A 26,056-nucleotide genomic window follows, 5' to 3' on the forward strand; every position below is an offset into this window, starting at 1 on the left:
TTGGAGGCTTTTCATCTGCCTGGTCCTTATAACTTCAATGATGGTTGCACTGAAGGAGTCTATGGCTGCACAGTGGGTATGGAAATGTCAGAACCTCCTGACCAGTCTATGGCTGGGGTACTGTGCCCCTCAGCTACTCTCCCCAGCCCTCCCATCTCTGTGTAGCCCCCTCACCCTGTACAACGCCCCTTCAGCAGATCCTGCAGGCAGTGGCTGCTCTGACAGGCCTGTAGCACAGGGAGAAGGGAAGGAAAGACCTCCACAGAGCAATCTGAGGGAAATTTCCCTGTACGGAGCCTTGTGGAATCTCCCTTCCATGGCCTGCACCCTGGGTTTGTAATGCAGGAAAGGGGGCTCCTGGGGAGAAATCAGGTCCCATATTATTATTCTATTTTAGTTTATTTCAGCACCATCACACCTCTGGCAGCATCATCAGTGCCACTTGGCCACCCTCGAGGTAGCCATGTGACAAATAGGAACCATATGAAGAGTGATGACCAGGAGTGGATTAACTATGAAACAAACCGTGTGGTGACATGGATCCCCCAACAACAGGAGGGGCTCACAAAATGCAGGAGAAATCTCATCTGACAACCTGTCCCCGAGTCCTGGCTGGCGGCGTAGCAGGCCTCAGGCAGGCAGCCTGCTTGCATGTTGTGACTGGTGGCCCCATGCCACGCCCAGTAGCAGCCGCTTGCTGGCACGTCTCTGTGCACCCCTGGAGTGGAGTGGGAGGTGTGATGGTGCCCCCAATAAGGCTTTATGGAAATATGCTTATAAATATCTATGACATAACTTGAATATATTCTATGCTGCATATGCCGTGTAATATATCTATGTAAAGGTTATGATCTACTGAATCTATTAATCCTATTTGTATGCATCTCTCATTTCTGTATTCGAAGTTATCAATATTGGCCATGTACTGGCTTGATTTCTAAATAACCTTAGTAGAGCATTTGGTCAGTCCCTGGAGAAAGGAATTTGCAAAGTTAAGTGCCCAATCAAGAAGCACTTAAGGAACAATGCATCTTGGAAGTCTCCAGTCCACAAAAGAAGTCTCCTGGAGATATTCAAGATGCCACGTGGGCAATGGCTGCTGCCTGTAAAAACCGAGAGTCATGCATGGACATGTGACTGGCCCAAGTGACTCCAGAACTCCATCTTGGAGCTGGACAATGCAGAGGGGAGAGGAGGGGGTCTCCACCCACAAGAGAAAGTCTAGTTAAGCCCGTGGGAGACTCCTCCATTTTGTTTTCAGCTGGCTAAGGACATAGCGTCTCCCCACCCAAGGATACCTGAATGCAAGGACAGTAACTACAGGGGCTGTGAGAGCTTCCTGGACCCAGACTAGAAGGAGGCTGGTCTGTAAAAGACTGCTTACGGGAACTGCTGAGGTTTTTGTCTGTATTCTGTTTGATTCGACACAGACTTGCCTGTATTATTTTATTTTGCTTGGTAATTCACTTTGTTCTGTTACTACTTGGAACCACTTAAATCCTACTTTCTGTATTTAATAAAATCACTTTTTACTTACTAATTAACCCAGAGTATGTATTAATACCTGGGGGGGGGGCAAACAGCTGTACATATCTGTTTATCAGTGCTTAAGAGGGCGAACAATCTATGAGTCTATTTAGGGTTTGGACCCCATTGGGACTTGGGCATCTGAGTGTTAAAGGCAGGATATGCTCCCCCTGCCCCGCAGACCCACTCCCCCGCTCCCCTCCAGGGGCACACAGAGATGTTCCAGCAGCCGCACAGCAGGCCGGGGAGTAACAATGTTGTCTCTGGCGGGACACAACTGAGAGTGTCAATTCAGGACAAATTGCTTCGAGCAGGGAAGTCACAGCCCAAAGCTGGGGGTCCTTTACATCTAAGGCACGCCAAACCAGCAAACAGAGAGGACTTTGGTTTTACCCCACTGGCTAACCACAAGTCACACAAGCAATTCCCTTAGACACTCCAGTTTCCCAGTATCACCACCAGTGCCACTCGTTATGGGGGTGAATGGTTATGAAAACCAATGCTCCAGTAAAACAAAAAAGGTTCTCTCGATCCCAAAGGACCAAGCCCCAGATCCAGGTCAATATACAAGTCAGATCTTACCCACAAATCATGCTGTTGCCAATTCTTTAGACTCTAAAACCTAAAGGTTTATTCATGAAAAGAAAGAAATATATAGATAAGAGCTAAAATTGGTAAATGGCATCAATTACAGACAGTTCTTGGTTCAGGCTTGCAGCAGTGATGGAATAAACTGCAGGTTCAAATCAAGTCTCTGGAGTCCATCCACAGCTGGGATGGGTCATTCAGTCCATTCTTCAGAGCTTCAGTTTGTAGCACAGTTCCTCCAGAGGCAAGAAGCAGGATTGAAGACAAAATGGAGGAATTTCCAGGGCCTTTTATAATCTCTGCCATGTCGAAGGACACCCCTTTGTTCTTACTGTGGAAATCACAGCAGCAAGATGGAGTTTGGAGTCACATGTCCATGCATGACTCAGTTCTTTGCAGGCCAATGCCATTGTTTACATGATAGTTTGAATGTTCCCAGCAAAACTCAGATGTGCTTTGGAGTCCCTCAAAGTCCATTGTGAGTTCAGTGTTTCTTGATTGGGCACTTAATCTGCAGAGTCCCTTCTCAAGAAGCTGCCAAATGCTTCACTTATGCTACACATTGAGATACAAGTACGTAGCCAATATTCATAACTTCAACTACAAAATGATACCCACATACAGATAGCATAATCCTAACCAGCAAATCATAACCTTTTCATAGACCCCTCATATGTCAACCTTTGTACAATATTTGCTGCAAATATATAACAGTGGTTGCAACAATGATCTATACGGTCACAGTTTTTGTCAATAATATCACACAGAGCTAAAGGGGCTCCATTCCCACTCTGCCTCCCTCCCTCCACCCCGCTCCCAGAAGTGGCAGGCACGTCCCTCCAGCCCCTGGGGCCAGGGGGGTGTCACTGTGTGCTGCCCTCACCCCGAGCGCTAACTCCACAGCTCCTATTGGCCAGGAACTGCTGCAAATGGGAGCTGCTGGGGTGGCGCCTGTTGCCACCGCCACGGCCTAGAAGCTGCTGCCAGAGGGGTGTGAATGCCAGTCACTTTGGGAGCCGTGCCACCCTAGGTAAGTGCCATCCCCTGACCACCTCCTGCACCGCAACTTCCTCCCAGAGTCCGACATGAAGTCCGACGCCCTCAGGGCCTCCCATACCCCAACCCTGCCTCAGGCCAGAGCCTACACTCCAACCCCCTGCCCCAGCCCAGAACCCACACCCAAACTTCCTCCCAGAACCCAACCCCCCACACCCCCACCCATACCCCCACTCCCAGCCCCAGGCCAGAGCCTGCACCCCAACCCCCTGCCCCAGGACAGAACCTGCACCCAAACTTCCTCACAGAACCCGACCCCACACACCCCATCCCATACCCCAAACCCCTGCCCCAGGCCAAAGCCTGCACCCCGCACCCAAACGTCCTCCCGGAGCCCAACCCCCACACCTCTTCCCACACCCCAACCCCCTGCCTCAGCCCAGAAACCGCACCCAAACTTCCTCCCAGAACCTGACTCCCCACACCCCCTCCCATACCCCAACCCTCTGCCCCAGGCCAGAACCTGCACCCCGCACCCTAACGATCTCCCAGAGCCTGACCCCCAAACCGCCTCCCACACCCCAACCTCCTTCCCCAGGCCAGAGCCTGCACCCCACAACCAAACGTACTCCCAGAACCTGACCTCCACAGCGCCACCCATACCCCAACCCCCTGCCCCAGGCCAGAGCCTGCACCCTGCACGCACACCCCCTCCCACACCCCAACCCCCTGCGCCAATCAAGGTACCTCACTTTATTTTCATTTACTTCCTATTACTTATAATAGAGGAGGAGGAGGAGGAAGAAAAACAGAATGAAAAATGGGAGGGGCAGATAAGAGAGAATGTTCTTTTCTTGGCTGGGTCCCAAAGCAGGGGGGAACCCAAAAATAAAGCGAAGCATGGGGCCCCACTAACTCTAAATCCCCCACTGGTAACGACAAGCCCGGATTCCAGGAATAGAGCCTGTGGCAGGGCTGGAGCTGCCGTCCAGTTGGGCAGCATCACCGGGCGTCCCCTGTGAATTGGCCTCCAGCAGTTTCCCATTGGTCACGGCAAGGGTTAAAGCTGGTGCGTACAAAGCCAGGCAGCTGACATTCCCTGATGGCCAAGAGGCCCCCGAGGGACTGTGCCGGCACGCTTCATAAAGACAGTTGCCTCCCTATCTGAACACAGACTGCCTGCTGCTGATGCAACCGCTCCGATGACTCCTTGTCCTTTAGGGTGAAGACCTCTGGTGTCAGCGGCTCCCTTCGAACAGGAATTGGGTACGTTGGCAGGTGTCACTGTCCTTAAAACGTGAAGTGGAGGGGAAAGGCTGGAAGCTGTTTCCATTGGCAGATGCTCTATTCAGTGGCAGAGGACACAGCTGGGCTGTCGGGGTGACTCAGGGAAGGGTTTGGAAGACAGGCAGCGTTAGGCAGCTTGGGAACCGTGCTCCACGGTGGGCTGTTCAAGCTACACAGAAATCTGACATTTAAAGTGAGCTCAGACTATGAAAATTCCCATGCCCTGCATCAGGATTTCTCAAGGGGTCCTATTTCTAGAGGTGCCGTGTGCTCTGGGCCCGATCCTGCCTGGGGCTGAGCGAGAGGAGATCCCACCGATTGTCAGTGACTAGTTCCCAAATCGCCTCAGGTTTATTTGTTCCTGGAATTTTATTCAACAAATGCATTTTGAAAGGTTTTATTGTCTGGCTCAATTGTGAATGCAGGAATTCAGAGCTGCAGATTCTCTGCGTACAGGCTGCAGACTGACAGAACAGAACCTGAGGAGACCCAGTCAGCTGTGAACCCAGGGACCGGGGAGCTACTAGACTTTTGCTTGCTGACAAGCGACTGAATGAGGGTTGAGACACTGAGATCTTTTCAGATTTTGAAGAAATCCAGATGACAGACACTCCATTTTAAGTCCCATTCTATCCTGAGAAATCATAGAATATTAGGGTTGGAAGAGACCTCAGGAGGTCATCTAGTCCCAGCCCCTGCTCAAAGCAGGACGAATCCCCAACTAAATCATCCCAGCCAAGGCTTTGTCAAGCCAGGCCTTAAAAACCTCAAAGGAAGGAGATTCCATCATCTCCCTAGATAACCCATGCCAGTGCTTCACCACCTTCCTCGTGAAACATTGTGTGTATGATAGTACAGATGTGTAAATGTTATGTCAAAACTTCTCATTGTAATACAAATACTACAAATCAAACTTTCATGACATGCCTGTATATTGAAAGCTAGCAGTAGAGTTGTTGGAATCTCCACAGGAAAGAGTAGTGGAAACTTTACTGCTTAATGGCTTTTGCTTTAGAAAGTATTTCGGAAATACTCCACATACTGGTTGCAAAGGGTTTCTGCTATGGACTCTTTGTTCAGTGAACAGTTGTATGATCCTGTCTCCTGGTAACTGACCAGAAGCTGTTTCTAACACTTACATTCAGGGTCATGTACACAATCCCTCTGCAAATCTCTCTTTCAGCAGTAGAGAGCTGAGGTGCAGGAAAGAGGAGTGTTATAGAGGTTGTATGAAATTTACAAATATCACCCCTTACATGAGCATGGCAGAAGTAACTTGGACACTCGACTGGATATTAGGGGAATCCTAGTGTTTGCAGATGTCACCCATGTCTGACGCCAACCCCTCCCCCATCCAGCTGAAGTAAGTGTCCATGTTAGCTTATAACTTGCCAGATAACTACAATCCCTTGCATGGGGAGAGGATGCAGGTCCTATGAGGATGAAGAGAAGGCTGTGGGATGATCCACATCTCTGGATTCAGACAACACTATTCAGGCAAAGCACTTCAGCTTCTCTTGGAGGGATTCTTGGGGCTCAGATTGTATCACCGGGAGCATTTGGTAAGGGAAAGTTCATAGTTCCCAGTTCTGATCAAATTTACACATTTAAATCGAGAGTGATGCAGTTGAAGTCAGTATTATTGAAGTAAGATCCTGGCCCTAAGAATTTATCCCATATACCTTAAGAGACAGTGGCATAATTTGGACTCTCAGGAGGTGAAAATATATACAATATACATATATATATATATATAATGAGGCAATGAAACAGGTTTATGAATAGCTTCTATACAGGGCAGATAAATACAATGACCATTTTCACCATGGACTTGCCATGTATTTACACACATGTCATGATACAATGGGCCATACTCAGAAGTTAAGAGCCAGAAAGGGTGTCTGTGCGAAGGTCACAACTGTAAAATAACAGCGTTCAAGTAGGCTGCGGAACTCAAAGCCACAAGATATCAATGGGTCCAAGAGCTTAGAACCTTTCAAAGAGTGACTGGGTGTGTATATGGGTAACCAGAAAATACAATTCCAGTATTGAGGATTGTTTTAAAAAGTCTTGGCAGGGCCCACAACCTTCCTGATTTATACCGAAAAATGTCTTACTAGTGGGTGTCGAGGGAAACTTTTCCTGGGAGCAGGTCATCTCATAGCTGCCTATGATAGGGCTTCTTCCACCTTCCGCTGAAGCATCGAGAACTGGTCACTAGATACTGAGCTAGATGGACTGCAGGTCCAGTCTGGCAGTGCCTATCTTCTTATCCGTGGTGTAAATCCAAGACTATGTTTTTGCTGATCTTCCTTGAGCTCCTGGGAGTCTCTAGGATTGCACAGAGAGCAGAATGATGTCTCATTAAATATCACCTTGTCACCTCTTCTTTTTCCTTTCAGGAAGGAAAGTCCAAAACTCCTGGGACCTGTCCTGTACATTATGTCAGCTGTCAATGACACCAAACTCAACTCTGCAATGTTCCTTCTCACCGGGATACCTGGGCAGGAAGACCTCCATCTCTGGATCTCTATCCCCTTCTGCTTCATTTATGTTTTTTCAATATTGGGAAATTCAACCATTCTGTTCATTATAAAAACAGATCCAAGCCTCCATGAGCCCATGTACATTTTCCTTTCCATGTTGGCCATCACAGACCTTGGCTTATCGATATCCACCACACCGACAATACAGGGTATGTACTTGTTTAACTCTAGGGAGATCAGCCTCGATGCCTGTTTTGCCCAGCTGTTCTTCATCCAATCATTTGTATTCATTGAATCCTCCATACTCTTGTTGATGGCGTTTGACCGCTTTGTTGCAATATCTAACCCACTGAGATATGCTTCCATCTTAACCCTGCCGAGAATACTCAAGATGGGATTGGTATGTGTGCTAAGAGGGGTGGCCGTATCATTCCCATTCCCCTTTCTCCTGAAATGGTTCCAATACTGTCGAGTCAATGTCCTCTCCCATTCCTACTGCCTGCACCAGGATGTCATGAAGCTGGCTTGTTCGGATATCACAGTCAACTACATCTATGGCTTGTTTCTTATGGTCTCCATCGGGGGGTTGGATTCACTGCTCATCTTCCTCTCTTATGTGATGATCCTCAAAACAGTTCTGAGCGTTGCATCCCACACGCAGTGCCTCAGGGCCCTGAACACCTGTGTCTCCCACCTCTTTGCCATCCTGCTCTTCTACACTCCGGATATCGGCTTGTCTTTGACACACAGATTGGGGAACGACTCTTCTCCCTTACTACAGATTGTCCTGGGATACATCTACCTGCTCGTCCCGCCCCTGATGAACCCAGACGTGTACAGTGTGAATAGCAAACACCTTTGTGGGAGAATAATCAGAGCATTCGTCAAATGAAAGGTCAATGCTGGCTCCAGTGCTGCTGACCTGCGAGATGAGAAACATGGGCCACCAATTCCTTGCTGGACCCTTACATCTGAGACGACATGAGCTACTGATCTCCACTCTGTAGAGAGAGGTTCAGACAGTGTTTAAGGCCTGGAGCAATGGGAGAGGGACTGGTGAGGGAGGACAGCTCACTGGGGGATGGAGACCAAGGCAGTCAGCACCATTTACAAAGGGCTTGTTTACGCTGCCAAGTTTTGTCAATGAAACTTATGTCGACACGAAAAAAGCAAAGTCACCAAAGCGAGTCTACATTTGCTCCCTCTGTCAACAGATTGTGTCCACATTTGGGGCACCATTGTCGACAGCGTGAGCGATGCATTGTGAGTATGTATTCCACAGTGCCTGGGGTGACACCATTCTGACGTTGCACCCTATAATGCTTTCTGGAAATATGCTCATGAATGTAAATATGACATAACTGGATTATGTTTGATTCTACGTATGCCATGTAACATAGCCCTGTAAAGGTTCTGATCTACTGAATATATTCATCCTATTTGTATGCATGTGTCATTATTGTGTTTGAAGTTATGAATAGTGGCTGTGTACTTGTTTGATTTTAAGTAGCCTTTGTAAGGCATTTGGTCAGCTTCTTAAGAAAGGAATTTGCAAGTTAAGTGCCCAATCAAAAAACATTTAATTGACAATGGAACCTTGGAAGACTCCAATCCACATAAGAAGTCTACTTGTGATGGTCAAGGTAGCATGTGAAGAATGGCTGCCACCTGTAAAGTTCTGAGTCATGCATAGACATGTGACTTGCCCATGTGACTCCAAAACTGCAGCTTGTAGCTGGATTCTGCATAGGAGAGAGAAGGGGTTTCCACCCACAAGAGAAAATCTATTTAAGCCTGGGGGAGATCCCTCCATTCTGTCTTCAGCTGGCTCAAGAGATAGCCTTTTCACCCCCAAAGGATACCTGAAAGAAACTGGAACAAAGGACAGGAACCACAGGGGTGTGATTGATGGCTGGACCCAGACTAGAAGGAGGCCAGTCTGTCAAAGAAACCTACTGGAACATCTCTGAAGGTGAGATTTCATCTGTAATCATTTTCTTACTGTACTAGGTTTAGACTTGCGTGCTTTATTTTATTTTGCTTGGTAATTCACTTTGTTCTTTCTGTTATTACTTGGAACCACTTAAATCCTACTTTCTGTATTTAATAAAATCACTGTTAACTTATTAATTAACCCAGATTGTGTATTAATACCTGGTCGGGGGGGGGGTATTTGAAATACAGATATATAGTCCATGTTGATAACTTCAGGTACAAATATGAAACATGCACACAAATAGGATAATAATATTCAGCAAATCCTAACTTTTCCAGTGACACATCACAAGACCTATCTTATACCAGATGCATCATAATTATGTCATAATCATGTCATAATCATACCACTATCATGAATATGGGGTGTAGCGTCACAACCTCCTTTACTGACACCTCGATGTGGGACTCAATTTGTCTCCTAAAAAGAGGGACTTGGGTGTAGGAATCTCCCTCACATCCTCTACTGTGAACACCAATGCAAAGAATTCATTTAGCCTCTCTGTAATGACCTCATCTTCCTTGAGTGCTCCTTTAGCACCTCAGTCATCCAGTGGCCCCTCTCAAGGTTCCTTCCCCACTCTGAACTCTAGGGTACAGATGTGGGGACCTGCAGGAAAGCCTCCTAAGCTTACTTTTACCAGCTTAGGTTAAAACTTCCCCAAGGTACAAACTATTTTACCCTTGGACTTCCACTGCCACCACCAAACTTTATCTGGGTTCCTGAAAAAACGTAGTTTGGACACATCTTTCCCCCCAAAATCCTCCCAACCCTTGCACCCCACTTCCTGGAGAAGTTTTGGTAAAATCCTCACCAATTTGCATAGGTGACCACAGACCCAAACCCTTGGATCTGAGAACAATGAAAAAGCATTCAGTTTCCTTACAAGAAGACTTTTAATAGAAATAAAAAGAAAAGAATCACCTCTGTAAAATCAGGATGGTAAATACCTTACAGGGTAATTAGATTCAAAACATAGAGAATCCTTCTAGGCAAAAGCTTAAGTTACAAAAAAGACACAGAGACAGGAATAGTCATTCTATTCAGCACAGCTATTTTCTCAGCCATTTCAAGAAATCATAATCTAACACATACCTAGCTAGATTACTTACTAAAAGTTCTAAGACTCCATTTCTGTTCTGTCCCTGGCAAAAGCAGCATACAGACAGACCCAGACCCTTTGTTTTTCTCCCTCCTCCCAGCTTTTGAAAGTATCTTGTCTCCTCATTGGTCATTTTGGTCAGGTGCCAGCGAGGTTACCTTTAGCTTCGTAACCCTTTACAGGTGAGAGGATTTTTCCTCTGGCCAGGAGGGATTTTAAAGGGGTTTACCCTTCCCTTTATATTTATGACAGCCCCACTCCTTCTTTGGCAGGCTTCCTGCTTCTGATGTATTATAAAAAATTGTTCCTAATTTTATGACTTTTTCTAGTTTCCCTTCACATCTTTTGAACTACTTGCGCAGTATTGCCGAGCCCAATTCAAAAACTGTGAGCCACACCCCAGAAAATCATCACATGGTTCAAAATAATGAGATTTAGAAATATACTTAGGAGAGCGCCGTTACGCCACAGATGTCCGGACATAACAGTGACTAGCTCGCACAGCTACTTGGTCCCTGAGACACAACTCAGTCTCTCCCCTTCTTCAGCCAAGAGACATGCAAACACTGGGTAAGCAAGGCTATGTACATTCTGAATAGAAAGAGGCATGGCCCAAATCCAGCTACAGCTCTCTGTTGGACCCAAACAACTTCCTCCCCCTGATCCAGCTACCCCCAAACTGGGTGATAATGGAAATTTGGATGCAGAGTGTGAGGTCTATCACCAGCACTAGAGCGGCTCTCACTGATCATGGAGCAGCTGGGGGTCAGGAACAAAGAGAGGGGCAGCCCAGCAGGGCTCTATTTACCCAGGCAACACTCTCCAGATCCTTCACTCTCTGAAACCACGTCCTGATTCTCCCTCTTACTGCCGAGCTGCAGGAGGGGCCCAGAACTCCCTCATCAGAAGGTGCTGTGCTAATGACAGGCCTCATCACCACGGGGTGTTGGGAAGAGTTCAGGTTCTCCACCCAATACTCCAAATCATCCTTATGAGGCATAGAGCTGAAATCTCTCTAAAGCTCTTAGCTCCGACCCAATTATTGTAGCGTCTGAGCACCTGTCAAACTGTGACATATTTATCAGCACAACACCCCGTGCGGCAGGGCAGAGCTACTGACACCACAGGGCAGATCCCAAAGCCAGAAGGCACCATTGCTATCTCGTAGTCTGACCGCCTTTATAGCACGTGGCAGAGACCTGCACCAAAATACGTCCTTGAGCAGAGCTGTTAGAACCACATCCTGACTTGATGTAACAATTGTCAGTGACGGCAAATCTACTACGGCCCTTGGTAAATTGTTCCAATGCTTAATTACCCTCATTGTTAGAAAACATTACACCTTAGTTCCAGTCTGAATGTGTCTAGCTTTGCCTTCCAGCCACTGGATCCTGTTATAACCTTCTCTGGTAGATTGAAGAGCCCATTGTTCAATGTTTGGTCCACATGCAGGCACTTACAGACTGTGATTAAATCACCCCTTAACCTTCTCTTCCTTATGCTAAATACACTGAGCTCCTTCAGTCTATCACTCTAAGCCCTGGTCTAAACTTGGAGTTGAGGTCGAATTTAGCAGCGTTAAATCGATTTAACCCTGCACCCGTCCACACAAAGAAGCCCTTTTTTTCCACTAAAAAGGCTCTTAAAATCGATTTCCTTACTCCACCCCCGACAAAGGAATTAGCACTGAAATCGGCCTTGCTGGGTCGAATTTGGGGTATTCTGGATGCAATTAGATGGCATTGGCCTCCGGGAGCTATCCCAGAATGCTCCATTGTGACAGCTCTGGACAGTACTCTCAACTCAGATGCACTGGCCAGGTAGACAGGAAAAGGCCCACGAACTTTTGAATTTCAATTTCCTGTTTGGCCAGCGTGGCAAGCTGCATGTGAGTGCAGAGCTCATCAGCAGAGATGACCATGCAGAGCTCATCAGCAGAGGTGACCATGATGGAGTCCCAGAATTGCAAAAGAGCTCCAACAAGGAGCGAACTGGAGGTACGGGATCTGATAGCTGTATGGGGAGAGGAACTCCTTTCCAGTTTTGAAATGCCAAAACATTTGTCAAAATCTCCCAGGGCATGAAGGACAGAGGCTATAACAGGGACCCGAAGCAGCGCCGCATGAAACTTAAGGATCTGAGGCAAGCCTACCAGAAAACCAGAGAGGCAAACGGCTGCTCCGGGTCAGAGCCAAAAACATGCCACTTCTATGATGAGCTGCATGCCATTTTAGGAGGTTCAGACACCACTACCCCATCCTTGTTGTTTGACTCCTTCAATGGAGATGGAGGCAACACGGAATCAGGTTTTGGGGACAAGGAAGATGATGATCATGAAGTTGTAGATAGCTCACAGCAAGCAAGCGGAGAAACCGGTTTTCCCGACAGCCAGGAACAGTTTCTCACCCTGGACCTGGAGCCAGTAGCCCCCGAACCCACCCAAGGCTGCCTCCCAGACCCGCTAGGCACAGAAGGGACCTCTGGTGACTGTACCTTTTAAAATACTATACATGGTTTAAAAGCAAGCATGTTTAATGATTAATTTGCCCTGGCCTTTGCGGCTCTCCTGGATGTACTCCCAAAGCCTTTGCAAAAGGTTTCTGGGGAGGGCAGCCTTATTCCATCCACCATGGTAGGACACTTTACCACACCAGGCTAGTAGCACCTACTCGGGAATCATTGTAGAACAAAGCATTGCAGAGTATGTTTGCTGGCATTCGAACAACATCCGTTCTTTATCTCTCTGTATTATCCTCAGGAGAGTGATATCATTCATGATCACCTGGTTGAAATAGGGTGCTTTTCTTAAGGGGACATTCAGAGGTGCCCGTTCCTGCTGGGCTGTTTGCCTGTGGCTGAACAAAAATGTTCCCTGCTGTTAGCCACGGGGAGGGGGGAAGGGGCTAGCCACACGCTGGGGGGAGGCAAAATGCGACCTTGGAACGGAAGCACATGTGCTGTGTATGTAATGTTAACAGCAAGGTTTACCGTGAAAGAGTGTACCCATTGTTCTATAAAATGTGTCTTTTTAAATACCACTGTCCCTTTTTTTTCTCCACCAGCTGCATGTGTTTCAAGGATCACAGGATCTTCTCCTTCCCAGAGGCTAGTGAAGAGTAGAAGGTGAAAAAAACGCACTCGTGATGAAATGTTCTCTGAGCTCATGCTGTCCTCCCAGACCGACTGAGCACAGAAGAATGCGTGGAGGCATACAATGTCAGAGTGCAGGAAAGCACAATATAACCGGGAGGAGAGATGGCGGGCTGAGGAGAGTAAGTGGCGGGCTGAAGAGAGGGCTGAAGCTGAAAGGTGGCGGCAGCGTGATGAGAGGAGGCAGGATTCAATGCTGAGGCTGCTGGAGGATCAAACTAATATGCTCCAGTGTATGGTTGAGCTGCAGAAAAGGCAGCAGAAGTACAGACTTCCGCGACAGCCCCTGTGTAACCAACCGCCCTCCTCCCCAAGTTCCATAGCCTCCTCACCCAGACGCCCAAGAAAGCGGTGGGGGGGCCTCCGGCCACCCAGCCACTCCACCCCAGAGGATTGCCCAAGCAACAGAAGCCTGGTATTCAATAAGTTTTAAAGTTTTATACTTTTAAAGTGCTGTGTGGCCTTGTCCTTCCCTCCTCCACTACCACTCCCGGGCTACCTTGGCAGTTATCCCCCTACTTGTGTGATGAATTAATAAAGGATGCATGAATGTGAAGCAACAATGTCTTTATTGCCTCTGAAAGCGGTGATCGAAGGAAGGAGGGCAGGGTGGTTAGCTTACAGGGAAGTAGAGTGAACCAAGGGGCAGGGGGTTTCATCAAGGAGAAACAAACAGAACTTTCACACCGCAGCCTGGACAGTCATGAAACTGGTTTTCAAAGCTTTTCAGATGCGCACCGCGCCCTCCTGTGCTCTTCTAAGTGCCCTGGTGTCTGGCTGCCCGTAACCAGCAGCCAGGCAATTTGCTTCAATCTCCCACTCCACCATAAATGTCTCCCCCTTACTCTCACAGATATTGTGGAGCACACAGTAAGCAGTAATAACAGTGGGAAGATTGGTTTGGCTGAGGTCTAACCCAGTCAGTAAACTGCGCCAGCGCGCTTTTAAACGTCCAAATGCACATTCTACCACCATTCTGCACTTGCTCAGCCTGTAGTTGAACAGCTCCTGACTACTGTCCAGTCTGCCTTTGTACAGCTTCATGAGCCAGGGCATTAAGGGGTAGGCTGGGTCCCCAAGGATAACTATAGGCATTTCAACATCCCCAACGGTTATTTTCTGGTCTGGGAAGAAAGTCCCTTCCTGCAGCTTTTGAAACAGACCAAAGTTCCTGAAGATGCGAGCGTCATGTACCTTTCCCGGCCATCCCACGTTGATGTTGGTGAAACGTCCCTTGTGATCCACCAGTGCTTGCAGCACCATTGAAAAGTACCTCTTGTGGTTCATGTACTCGCCAGCTTGGTTCTCCGGTGCCAAGATAGGGATATGGGTTCCGTCTATCGCCCCACCACAGTTAGGGAATCCCATTGCAGCAAAGCCATCCACTATGACCTGTACATTTGCCACGGTCACTACACTTGATATCAGCAGATCTTTGATTGCGTTGGCTACTTGCATCACAGCAGCCCCCCACAGTAGATTTGCCCACTCCAAATTGATTCCCAACTGACTGGTAGCTGTCTGGCGTTGCAAGCTTCCACAGGGCTATTGCCACTCGCTTCTCAACTGTGAGGGCTGCTCTCATCTTGGTATTCATGCGCTTCAGGGCAGGGGAAAGCAAGTCACCAAGTTCCAGGAAAGTGCCCTTACGCATGTGAAAGTTTCATAGCCACTGGGAATCGTCCCAGACCTGCAACACTATGCAGTCCCACCAGTCTGTGCTTGTTTCCCGGGCCCAGAATCGGCGTTCCATGGCATGAACCTGCCCCATTAGCACCATGATGCCCACATTGCCAGGGCCCATGCTTTGAGAGAAGTCTGTGTCCATGTCCTCATCACTCTCGTCACCGCGCTGACGTCACCTACTCGCCCGGTTTCGCTTTGGCAGGTTCTGGTGCTGCATATACTGCTGGATAATATGGGTGGTGTTTAATGTGCTCCTAATTGCCAAAGTGATCTGAGCAGGCTCCATGCTTGCCGTAGTATGGCGTCTGCACAGGTAACTCAGGAAAAAAGGCGCGAAACAATTGTCTGCCATTGCTTTCAGTTCATTCTCATGGTTCTTCTCTGAACTGTCTTCAATTTATCAATGTATTTCTTGAACTGTAGACAAATGAACTGGACACAACAACATTACAGCAGTGGTTGCACCAGTGCCAAATATAGAGGAAAAATAACCTTTGCTCAAATTCGAGATTCTCTTACTTGTACATCCTGGATTGCACTAGCTTTTTCATTCTTAGTGTCACACTAGGAGCTCATGTTCAGCTGATTAAAGACTCTGACCCCAAGTCTTTTTCAGGATCACTGCTTCCCAGTTACGCAACCCCCATCTAATTGGGATGGCTAGCATCCCTTCTTCCTAGATGTACACCTTTACATTGAGCCGGATTAAAACACATATTGCAGAGGCACAGATGGACTAAGTGAGTTGCCCAAAGTCACAGAAGAAGTCTTTGGAAGAGCATGGAACTGAAGCCACTTCTTAGGAGCCCCGGGTTCGCACTTTAACCCTGAGTCATCCTTCCTCTCTGGGGCAAGTGACGGAGTGTGGGCAGCTGGCAGCTCAGCATGCTGCGATTACCAGAAACTCACGCAATTACACTCCTGTGACAATACTAAACAGGAACCCAAGAGCAATTCCTTTTCCAGACAATAAGGCTGAGTCATACTTTCTCCTGAATCTCCTGAGAGACAGATCCATTGGCCAGGGCACAGAGCAGTGTCAAAGTGGACAAGCAATTCCACAGGAGATCCCAGTGTGACTCAGAATGGCCTAATGTGATCCATAGGGACATGAGACTGGAAGGGACCTCCTGGGTCAATGAGCCCAGTCCCCTGTTCTGGCAGGCGACCCCACCATATCACCCAGTGCATAAACCTGTCAAACTCTATCTTCAAACATTGTTTCCCCCCCTTTCTGTTGGGCAGCTGCTCCAGAACCTCCCTACTCTAATGCTCAGAAACCAGCTTCTCATTTCCAGCCTCAGTTGGTTCTTGGCCAGTTTCTCCTCATTTGTTCTTGTGCCAGTGCTGTCCTTTAGCTTCAGGAGCTTGGCTCCCTCCCTGCTGTTTCCCCCTTCCCCGACCTGATGTATTTATACAGCAATCTGATCCCCATGCAGCCTGCATTGTCTCATGCTGAACCAGTCAAATTCTTCCAGTCTCCTACAAAAGCCGGACCCTCCATTGTTCTGACCATCCTAGGAGCCCTTCTTTGCACCTGTTCCAGTCTGAATTCTTCTTTCTGTAATACGCGTGACCATAATTTTACAAAGTTTGCCAGAGGAAGTCTGACCAGTGTCTGTTATAAGGATCTTACTATTTCCCTATCTTGCCTCACACATTCTAGGATCTCATTTGCTTTGTTCACTCCTGCAGCACACTGGCACACATATTTTCGACTGTGTTGGTATTTAACAAGGGGAACAAACTCTCAAAGGACGTTGTGGATTCTCCTGATGTCTCCAAACCAATATTACATGCCTTCCTAAAAGATACGCTTTAGAGGAACAGAAGTGATACTTTAGTCAGACACGAGTCATTGGGCTCAATATGGGGGTAAACTGGGAGAAAGTCTCCAGGAGGTCAGACTCGATAATCTAATGGTCCCTTCTTTCCTTAACTTCTATAAATCTATCATTTATTGTCTTGAGTGAATTTCTATTTTGGATGCAACTGAAGAAAGTTGCTATTCTGAATGCTTACAATCACTCAACAAGAATATATGCTGGCCTAGAAGACTCAAGACTGTCACAGTGAAACCAGGATATATGGTCTCTTTAGCCTGTAAACCAGATCCTTTCCTGTTGTGAGAGGAATCTCACAATTTAATCATAACGGGTGTGGAGAAAGTACACAGGGAAGTGTTATTTGTTCCTTCTCATAACACAAGAACTAGGGTCACCAAATGAAACTAATAGGCAGCAGGTTTAAAACAACAAAAGGAAGTATCTCTTCACACAACGCACAGCCACCCTATGGAACTCCTTGCCGGAGGATTTAGTGAAGGCCAGGATTATAACAGGGATCAAAAAAGAACTAGATAAATTAGTGGAGGAGAGGTCCTTCAATGCCAATTAGCCAGGATGGGCAGGGATACTATATCTCGCTTACGTTTCCCAGAAGCTGGCAGTGGACGACAGGAGAAGGATCACTTGATGATTCCCTGTTCTGTTCATTCCCTCTGGGGCACCTGGCATTGGCCACTATTGGAAGACAGGATACTGGGTTAGATGGAACATTTGTCTGACCTACTATGGCTCTTCTTGGATTCTGGTGTTTTTAATTGTCCCACTGTTTGAGCTGGGAACAACATCCCATCGATGATAAAAGCTTATCACCCAGCAGCACTGAATGGACACTTGAGACTCTTACTTGTGACCAGAGCTATACAGTCACCCCCAGCCTCCTTGAAATGAGTAGCTTTCGTAGCAAACAGAACTGGCCCAACTTACATTCTTTTGGGAAGACAAGAAGCTCTTGGGACCCAGCCTAGTTTCCCTCTGGCTCTTAGAGCATCGTCCCATCTGTCTTTCCTTTTCGGGTGGAACCAGACTTTGCTGAAACCTGTGAGAGCCTAGGCGCAGCCACCATAGTGCTCAGCCACGTCTGTGTTACAGGGCCTAGGTGTGAAGCTGATCTTTTCCCTCAGACTGCTTTCTCTCAACCAGCCAATCAAAGAGGAGGACACCGTGGCCATTGATCCATAGTTTGGCAGTGAGACCCATTTAGCCTCAATGGCTTACAATCACTGGTTCTGTGACTGTGCTGAACCTCCCTGCGACACTCCAACATTACCCTCAGAAATCCACACTTAACCTTCACTGTCACCCCCACATCTGCCACAGACACTAAGGGGCTGGAGTCATGGGGCTTCCCAGAAGCCAGCTGTCACAGGAGGCTGTGGTAAGAGGCCTTTTATAGACAAATGTCTGAGGTGTTGCTCTGTGGAACACTGACACAGACCTGATCTTAGGGTCTCAGAGTATCGAACTGCATCGAATGTATTTATCCTCCCACTACCCCTGTGAGGCAGGGCAAGACTATTATCCACCTGTGCAGAGATATCCAATGGCTTGGCCACAGTCACGCATGGCCTGGGAATCAAACGCAGCTGTCTGGAGTTGCAGAGCTGTGCCCGGACAACAGGACCAGCCTTCCAGACACCTGAGAGGTGACAGGCCTGGTTGCATTCTCTGCTGCGCCAGCAGACCTCCCCCCTTCACTGTATAGAGTGGGCATGGCCATGGGCCAGTTACAGGGGTTTGATTCACTGGCCTGTTTTCTCTCTGCCTCAGCAGAGTTTAGAGCTGCCTGGGTGATGGGATGACATCTGCCCGTTGGTAACGGCTTCCAAGAGCACAGCCCACTTTGGCCAAGTCCCTGCGGATGGAACCACCCCAGAATGCCCCCTTGGGGTCTGAGGTGGCCCCGCACGAATCCTGCCCATCCCTCTGCAGTCCTTGCAATCACTTACTCTCAGCCTCGGATACTTAAAACAAGAGCCCCCTTTGTGGGGTTGCATTTCTTTAGTCTTCTCCAAAACACAAGGTCTCTTACCCTCCAGCCCCACCCTTCTCCTGCACTCAGGATCACCCCCACAGTCCTCATTACTGCAGTCAGCGTTGGTTCAGACCCTACTCCCCTTTTTCCCCTGAAGCCCTGTCCTCTGCCTCATATCTTCTCACGAAGCCCAGCCTCTTCCTCCTCCACTTTCCCCAAGGCTCTGCCTCTGAGCCAGGCCAGAGTCGGGCCATTGTAAGAGCTGCCCTGGGAGCAAAGGTTGCTGTGGGGAGCCCAAGACTCTCCACATTCCCTGACTTGTACATCCTGGGGGATAAAATGTGGAGGGTGTAGGGCACCTCACAGTGGCTCTGGCTCCCTGTGCAACTCTTAGCAAGGCCTGACTCTGGCTGAGGGGGCAGAGTCTCGGGTAAAGGGGAATAGGAGAGGTGTGGTCTTCGGAGAAGAGATGGGGCAGAGGAAAGGGCTTCATGGGCAGAGGATCCAAGATGGAATTCGTGGCCATGCCCATCGCTCGTCTTTTTCCTCCCCCATGTCACCATGTCACCAGCACTGGAGCCAGGTGATGAACTGACCCTTCACTTGACAAATGCCCTGATTATCCTCTCACGAAGGTGTTTGCTTTTCACACTGTACACAATTGGGTTCATCAGGGGCGGGACCAGCAGGTAGATGTAGCCCAGGATAATCTGAAGCAAGTGAGTAGAGCTATTTCCAAATCTGTGTATCAAAGACAGGCCAATGTCTGATATGTAGAAGAGCACGACAGCGCAGAGATGGGAGACACAAGTGTTCAGGGCCCTGAGGCACTCTCTGTGGGATGCGATACTCAGCACTGTTTTGAGGATCATCACATAAGAGAGGAAGATGAGGAAGGAGTCCAACCCAACCGTGATGACTTTAACAAACAAGCCATAGATGCTGTTCACTGAGGTGTCTGAACAAGCCGCCTTCATGATGTCCGGGTGCAGGCAGTAGGAATGGGAGAGGACATTGTCTCGACAGTATTGGAACCGTTTCAGGAGAATGGGGAGTGGGAGTATTAGGGCCACCGATCTTACCACAGCCACCAGGCCCATCTTGGATATTCTCGGTGGAGTTAAGATGGAGGTATACCTCAGTGGGTTACAAATTGCGATGAAGCGGTCAAAGGCCATCAACAAGAGGACAAAGGACTCAATTTTTGAAAGCGAGTGGATGAAGAACATCTGGGCAAAACAGGCCTCGAGGCTGATTCTCCTAGAGTTAAACAAGTATATGCCCAGTATCGTCGGTATGGTGGTTATGGATAAGGCAAGGTCTGTGATGGCCAACATGGAAAGGAAAATGTACATGGGCTCATGGAGGCTTGGATCTGTTTTTATAATGAACAGAATGACTGAATTTCCTACGATTGAAAGAACATACATGAAGCAGAAGGGGATAGAGATCCAGAGGTGGATGTCTTCCAGCCCAGGTATCCTGGTGAGAAGGAACATTACAGAGTTGAATTTAGTGTCATTGACAGCTGACATAATGTACTGGGCAGTTCTGGGAACTTTTGAACTTTTCTTCCTGAAAAGAAATAGAACAGGAGACTAGGTGATAGTTAGCGAGAATCCTTTCTGCTCTCAGTGCAAGTCGAGAGATTCTCAGGACCTCAAGGGAAAATCAGCAAAAACATTGTCTTGGATTTATGCCCCCAATAGGAATGTAGGCACTGCTGGACTGGATCAGACCTACAGTCTGTCTAGCCAAATCTCCAGTAGGCATTACGAGATGCTGCAAAGGAAGGTGGAAGAAGCCCTGTAATAGGGAACTAAGAGATACTCTGATCCCAGGGAAAGTTTCTCCCTGACACCCACTAGTTAGACATATTTTGTCATATAAATCGGGAAGGTTTAGAATACTTACATCTGTAGTATGCAAGGTCTTGGAGAAAATTTTGAAGGAGAAGATAGTTAAGGACATTAAAGTCAATGGTAAATGGGACAAAATACAACATGGTTTTACAAAAGTTAGATCATGCCAAACCAACCTGATCTCCTTCTTTGAGAAAGTAACACATTTTTTAAACAAAGGAAACGCAGTGGATCTAACTTACCTAGATTTCAGTAAGGTGTTTGATACCATGCCACATAGGAAATTATTAGTTAAATTGGATAAGATGGGGATCAAAAGGAAAATTGAAAGGTGGATAAGGAATTGGTTAAAGGGGAGACTACAACGGGTCCTACTGAAAGGTGAACTGTCATGCTGGAGGGAGGTTACCAGCGGAGTTCCTCAAGGATGGGTTTGGGGACCAATCATATTTAATCTTTTATTACTGACCTCGGCACAAAAAGTGGGAGTGTGCTAATAAAGTTTGCGGATGATAGAAAGCTGGGAGGTTTTGCCAATTTGGAGAAGAACAGGGATATCCTACAGGAGGATCTGGATGACCTTGTAAACTGGAGTAATAGTAATAGGATGAAATAGAATAATGAGAAGTGTAAGGTCATGCATTTAGGGATTGATAGCAAGAATTTTAGTTATAAGCTGGGGACACATCAATCAGAAGTAACGGAGGAAGAGAAGGACCTTGGAGTATTGGTTGATCATAGGAGGACTATGAGCCGCCAATGTGATATGGCTGTGAAAAAAGCTCATGTGGTCTTGGGATGCCTCAGGAGAGGTATTTTCAGTAGGGATAAGGAGGTTTTAGTACCGTTATACAAGGCACTGTTGAGACCTCACCTGGAATATTGTGTGCAGTTCTGGTCTGCCATGTTTAAGAAGGATGAATTCAAACTGGAACAGATACAGAGAAGGGCTACTAGCATGATCCGAGGAATGGAAAACTTGTCTTATGAAAGGAGACTCCAGGAGCTTGGCTTGTTTCGCCGAACTAAAAGAAGGTTGAGGGGAGATATGATAGCTCTCTATAAATATGTGAGAGGGATAAATACTGGAGAGGGAGAGGAATTATTTAAGCTCAGTACCAATGTGGACACAAGAACAAATGGATATAAACTGGCCACCAGGAAGTTTAGACTTGAAATTAGACGAAGGTTTCTAACCATCAGAAGAGTAAAGTTTTGGAAGAGCCTTCCAAGGGAAGCAGTGGGGACAAAAGATCTGTCTGCCTTTAAGATTAAACTTGACGAGTTTATGGAGAGGATGGTATGATGGGATAACATGGTTTTGGTAATTAAATATTCATGGTAAATAGACCCAATGGCCTGTGATGGGATATTAGATGGGGTGGGATCTGAGATACCCAGGAAAGAATTTTCTGTAGTATCTGGCTGGTGAATCTTGCCCTTATGCTCAGGGTTTAGCTGATCGCCATATTTGGGGTCGGGAAGGAATTTTCCTCCAGGGCAGATTGGAAGAGACCCTGGAGGTTTTTCACCTTCCTCTATAGCGTGTGGCACGGGTCACTTGCTGGAGGATTCTCTGCTCCTTGAAGTTTTAAACCACGATTTGAGGACTTGAATAGCTCAGACATAGGTGAGAGGTTTTTTGCAGGAGTGGTGGGTGAAATTCTGTGGCCTGCGTTGTGCAGGAGGTCAGACGAGATGATCATAATGGTCCCTTCTGACCTAAATATCTATGAATCTAAGATATTTTTTTCAAAAATTCTCAGTACTGTAATAAATGTTAAATTTTCAGAATGGAGAGGGGAAACTAGTGGTGTTCCCCAAGGGTCAGTCCTACGACCAATCCTATTCAACTTCTACATAAATGATCTGGAGAAAGGGCTACACAGTGAGGTGGCAAAGTTTGCAGATGATACTAAACTGCTCAAGATAGTTAAGACCAAGCCAGACTGTGAAGAACTTCAAAAAGATCTCACAAAACTAAGTGATTGGGCAACAAAATGGCAAATGAAATTTAAGGTGGATAAATGCAAAGTAATGCACATTGGAAAAAATATCCCCAAGTCCACGCAGTGTGCAGCGGCAGTCAAAAAAAGCAAACGGGATGTGAGGTATCAATAAAAAAGGGATTGAGAATAAGATGGAGAATATCTTATTGCCCTTATATAAATCCCTGGTGCACCCACATCTTGAATACTGCACACAGATATGGTCCCCTCATCTCAAAAAAGATATATTGGCATTAGAAAAGGTTCAGAAAAGGGCAACTAAAATGATTAGGGGTTTGGAACGGGTCCCATATGAGAAGAGATTAAAGAGGCTTGGACATTTCAGATTGGAAAAGAGGAGACTGTGGAGAAAGTGAAAAAGGAAACGTTATTTACTTGCTCCCATGATATAAGAACAAGGAGCCACCAAATGAAATTAATGGGCAGCAGGTTTAAAACAAAGAAAAGGAAGTTCTTCTTCACTCAGTCAACCTGTGGAACTCCTTGCCTGAGGAGCTTGTGAAGGCTGGGACTATAACAGGGTTTAACATGGATCCATTCATGGAGGTTAAGTCCATTAATGGCTATTAGCCAGGATGGGTAAGGAATGGTGTCCCTAGCCTCTGTTTGTCAGAGGGTGGAGATGGATGGCAGGAGAGAGATCACTTGATCGTTACCTGTTCGGTTCACTCCCTCTGGGGCACCTGGCATTGGCCACTGGTGGTAGACAGGATACTGGACTGGATGGACCTTTGGTCAGACCCAATAAGGCCATTCCTACGTTCTTATGTAATTGGATTTCTTGATTACCCATTTGAACATCCCATCCCTCTTTGAAGCCTGAGATGTTCTTGGCCACATTGATATCTTGTGGCTGCGAGTTCCATAGCCTACTTGAGCACTATGTGATTTTACAATTCTGACCTTCATACAGACACTCTTTCTGGCCATGCACTTCTGAGTTGGCCCATTGTATCATGATGCCCATAAACACAAGGCAAGTGCATGGTGAAGACGGTCATTTTATTTATCTGCCCTGCATTGAAGCTATTTATAAACGTGTTTCATTGCCTCACAGATATACGTTTTATTTTCTCCACTCTTGAGACTTCAACTTATTCCACTCTCTCTTTCCAGCACATGGGATAAATTCTTAGTGCCAGGTTCTTAATTCAATAATCGTGACTTCTACTGGGTTGCTCCAGATTTACATGTGTAAATTCAGTCAGAACCGGGCTCTGTTAACTTTCCCTTACCATGTGCTCCCGGTGATACACTCTGACCCCCAAGAATCCCTCCAAGGGAAGCTGAAGTCCTTTGCCTGGCCAATGTTAACTGAAGCCTGAGCATTCGATCTTCCTCACAGGACCTGCATCCTCTCCCCATGCTCGGGTCTATAGATACTTGGCAAGTTACAAGCTAACATAGGCAGTTACTTCAGCTGGGGAGGAGAGGAATTGGCATCACAAATGGGTGAATATGCAAACACTACTTTTGCACTAATACCCATTTACACATCTGTAGTTTAGCACACACCTGTCAACCCATTCCTTCCCCTCTGATCTTCTTTCAGACCTGATTTCTCAGCTTACAGTGGGACTTAAAATGTAGGGTTTGTCATCTAGATTTCTTCAGAATCTGAAAAGTGCGCAGTGTCTCAGCCCTCATTCAGTCCCTTGTTAGCAAACAGAAGCCGAATAGCTCCTCTGTCCCTGGGTTAATAGCTGACTGGTTCTCCTCAGGTTCTCTTCTGTCAGTCTGTAGCCCGTATCCAGAGTGGTAACAAGCCTTGGAGTCAGGATAGAAAATATTCATTCCCTGAGCTCTGACTCACTCGTACATCGTAACCCCAGCACCGGTTATTCATCCACGATGAGGGTTTGCAGGAAGTGGATTTCAAAGTCAAATACATGAGTATTCATGGAAATGGAACTTCATTTGCCATGTGAAAGTAGTTAATTGCTCTCTCTCTCGCTTGCACTTTGACTGTCTCTGTCCTGTATTCATAAAATACATGGCATCTGGGAACAGCATTGTGACAGACATGGAGCTGAGCTGCCATAATGAATGTGTATGTTAAACCCAGTTCTTGGGATGTTTGCTGCAGAGCTATATTGTGTTAACATTTGGGATATTTATGTTATGACTCTATTGGGTGAAACCAATATGGAACTTCCTAGTTTCATAGCAGGCTGCTGGAAAACAAGCAAGAAGGGAAGCAATAGCTCAAGAAGAGTCATGGCTCAGTCACCACCCCAGGGAGGTCAAGAGAAACACAGAAGCTACAAGCTGGGAAGAGCCCGTTTCTGAGTTCCAGCTGCATTCCACAGCTTGTTTTGCCAGTTCTGTCAGTCTGTCCAGAGGTGGGGCAGCTGTTGTGAGAATCTCTTCAGACTGACAGGCACAGACACCGCTGGGAAGTCTGAAGGCCCTCAGCCTGCCTGGGTCCCCGTCAGAGCAGAAGGGCTTGGGTTCAGAGATCTGTACAGATTGCTGTTTTAAAACCCTCTGATTCTCCCATCTTCCACTTTCTTCCTGCTCTTCGGATTCAACAGTATTTTGGTTCTGGAAGGCTGGCTGGTCTCTCATCTCACCACTGGTCACAGACTCCCAGAGGGGAGAACCACAGACACTCGGACCTGCTCGGCAAGCACAGTCGACCCGCAGTGTGTTGTAGCCCAGAGCCTAGTCTGAGGGTGGGAGAATCGTGGGATTCTGCCCCATGAGAGGGAAGACTACGAGGACTGACATCTGGCACTCAAAGACCAGAGAGGGGACAGAGATACTGGAAACCCTGTAACTCTGAGGGGTAGCTACAGTGTAGAAATGCTGGAGCCCTCAGCCAGTCAGGACATGGAAATATGCCCTAACATTTTGTGGGTGAGGAATGAAATTTGGCCATAGGAGGAAGGATTTCCAGCAATTTGCCCGAAAAAGAGGTGACCCACCTCGACAGAGTACTCCATTTTCTATTCTTACTTATTCTATTTCTACTCTATCTCTCTCTATCTATTCTATCGATCTGCAGTGACTGCTACTATTAGTAGGCTATACTTCTTCTTCTTAAACTTTAAGTTTCAAAGGAAATAGGCTAAGCTTGGTTTCCCTACGTTTTTATTCTTTGTTTATTAGGTTTTGATTTTAAGTTTAAATTAGTCAAGTAAACTCTAAGTTCGCTTCAATAGCTCGTAGCATTTGTGTCTTCTACGCACTGCATCTCTCACTCAAGAATTGAGAAACCTGAACCGCAAGGCTGTTCCTGTGTCTCTTACCACCAGGTTATCAAGGAAGGGTGTGACTATATTAACCAAAGCTTTGTTACATAGAATACCATATTATCAAATGTATCTTTTGAATAGCAGTAATGCAGTTGTAACTTTGAAACTCTGAGTATTTTATCATTGACTTACTATTATTGATTTTAATAAAATGTCTTTAAGGCTATATCTGTCTCAGCGTGAGCTTCCCGTCATACCCCGAGGGTCCTTTGTAAATTCTGTGCAGCCTGATTTGGGACAAGAACTTTTATCTTCTGATCAAACAGATTGGCAAGCCTAAAATCCATACTA

The 26,056-nt window shown here is 46.9% G+C and overlaps 2 protein-coding genes across 2 annotated transcripts; one reads left to right on the top strand and one right to left on the bottom strand.

Moving 5' to 3' along the window:
- Positions 1 to 6,840: 6,840 nt before the first annotated feature.
- On the top strand, positions 6,841 to 7,776 carry LOC141980812 (olfactory receptor 51G2-like). Its single transcript, XM_074942455.1, has one exon. It carries the CDS (start codon positions 6,841 to 6,843, stop codon positions 7,774 to 7,776), a length of 936 nt encoding a protein of 311 aa, XP_074798556.1.
- An 11,460-nt stretch (positions 7,777 to 19,236) lies between these two features.
- Positions 19,237 to 20,172, bottom strand: LOC141980807 (olfactory receptor 51G2-like). The gene has a single exon (XM_074942444.1). The coding sequence runs from the start codon at positions 20,170 to 20,172 to the stop codon at positions 19,237 to 19,239; it is 936 nt and encodes a 311-aa protein (XP_074798545.1).
- Positions 20,173 to 26,056: the final 5,884 nt, after the last annotated feature.

Source organism: Natator depressus, chromosome 1 (assembly GCF_965152275.1).
Source record: "Natator depressus isolate rNatDep1 chromosome 1, rNatDep2.hap1, whole genome shotgun sequence".
NCBI lineage: Eukaryota > Metazoa > Chordata > Testudines > Cheloniidae > Natator > Natator depressus.

Excerpts from the sequence above, each read along its gene's own strand:
- LOC141980812 (XM_074942455.1), top strand. The coding sequence starts at position 6,841 with ATGTCAGCTGTCAATGACACCAAACTCAACTCTGCAATGTTCCTTCTC.
- LOC141980807 (XM_074942444.1), bottom strand. The coding sequence starts at position 20,172 with ATGTCAGCTGTCAATGACACTAAATTCAACTCTGTAATGTTCCTTCTC.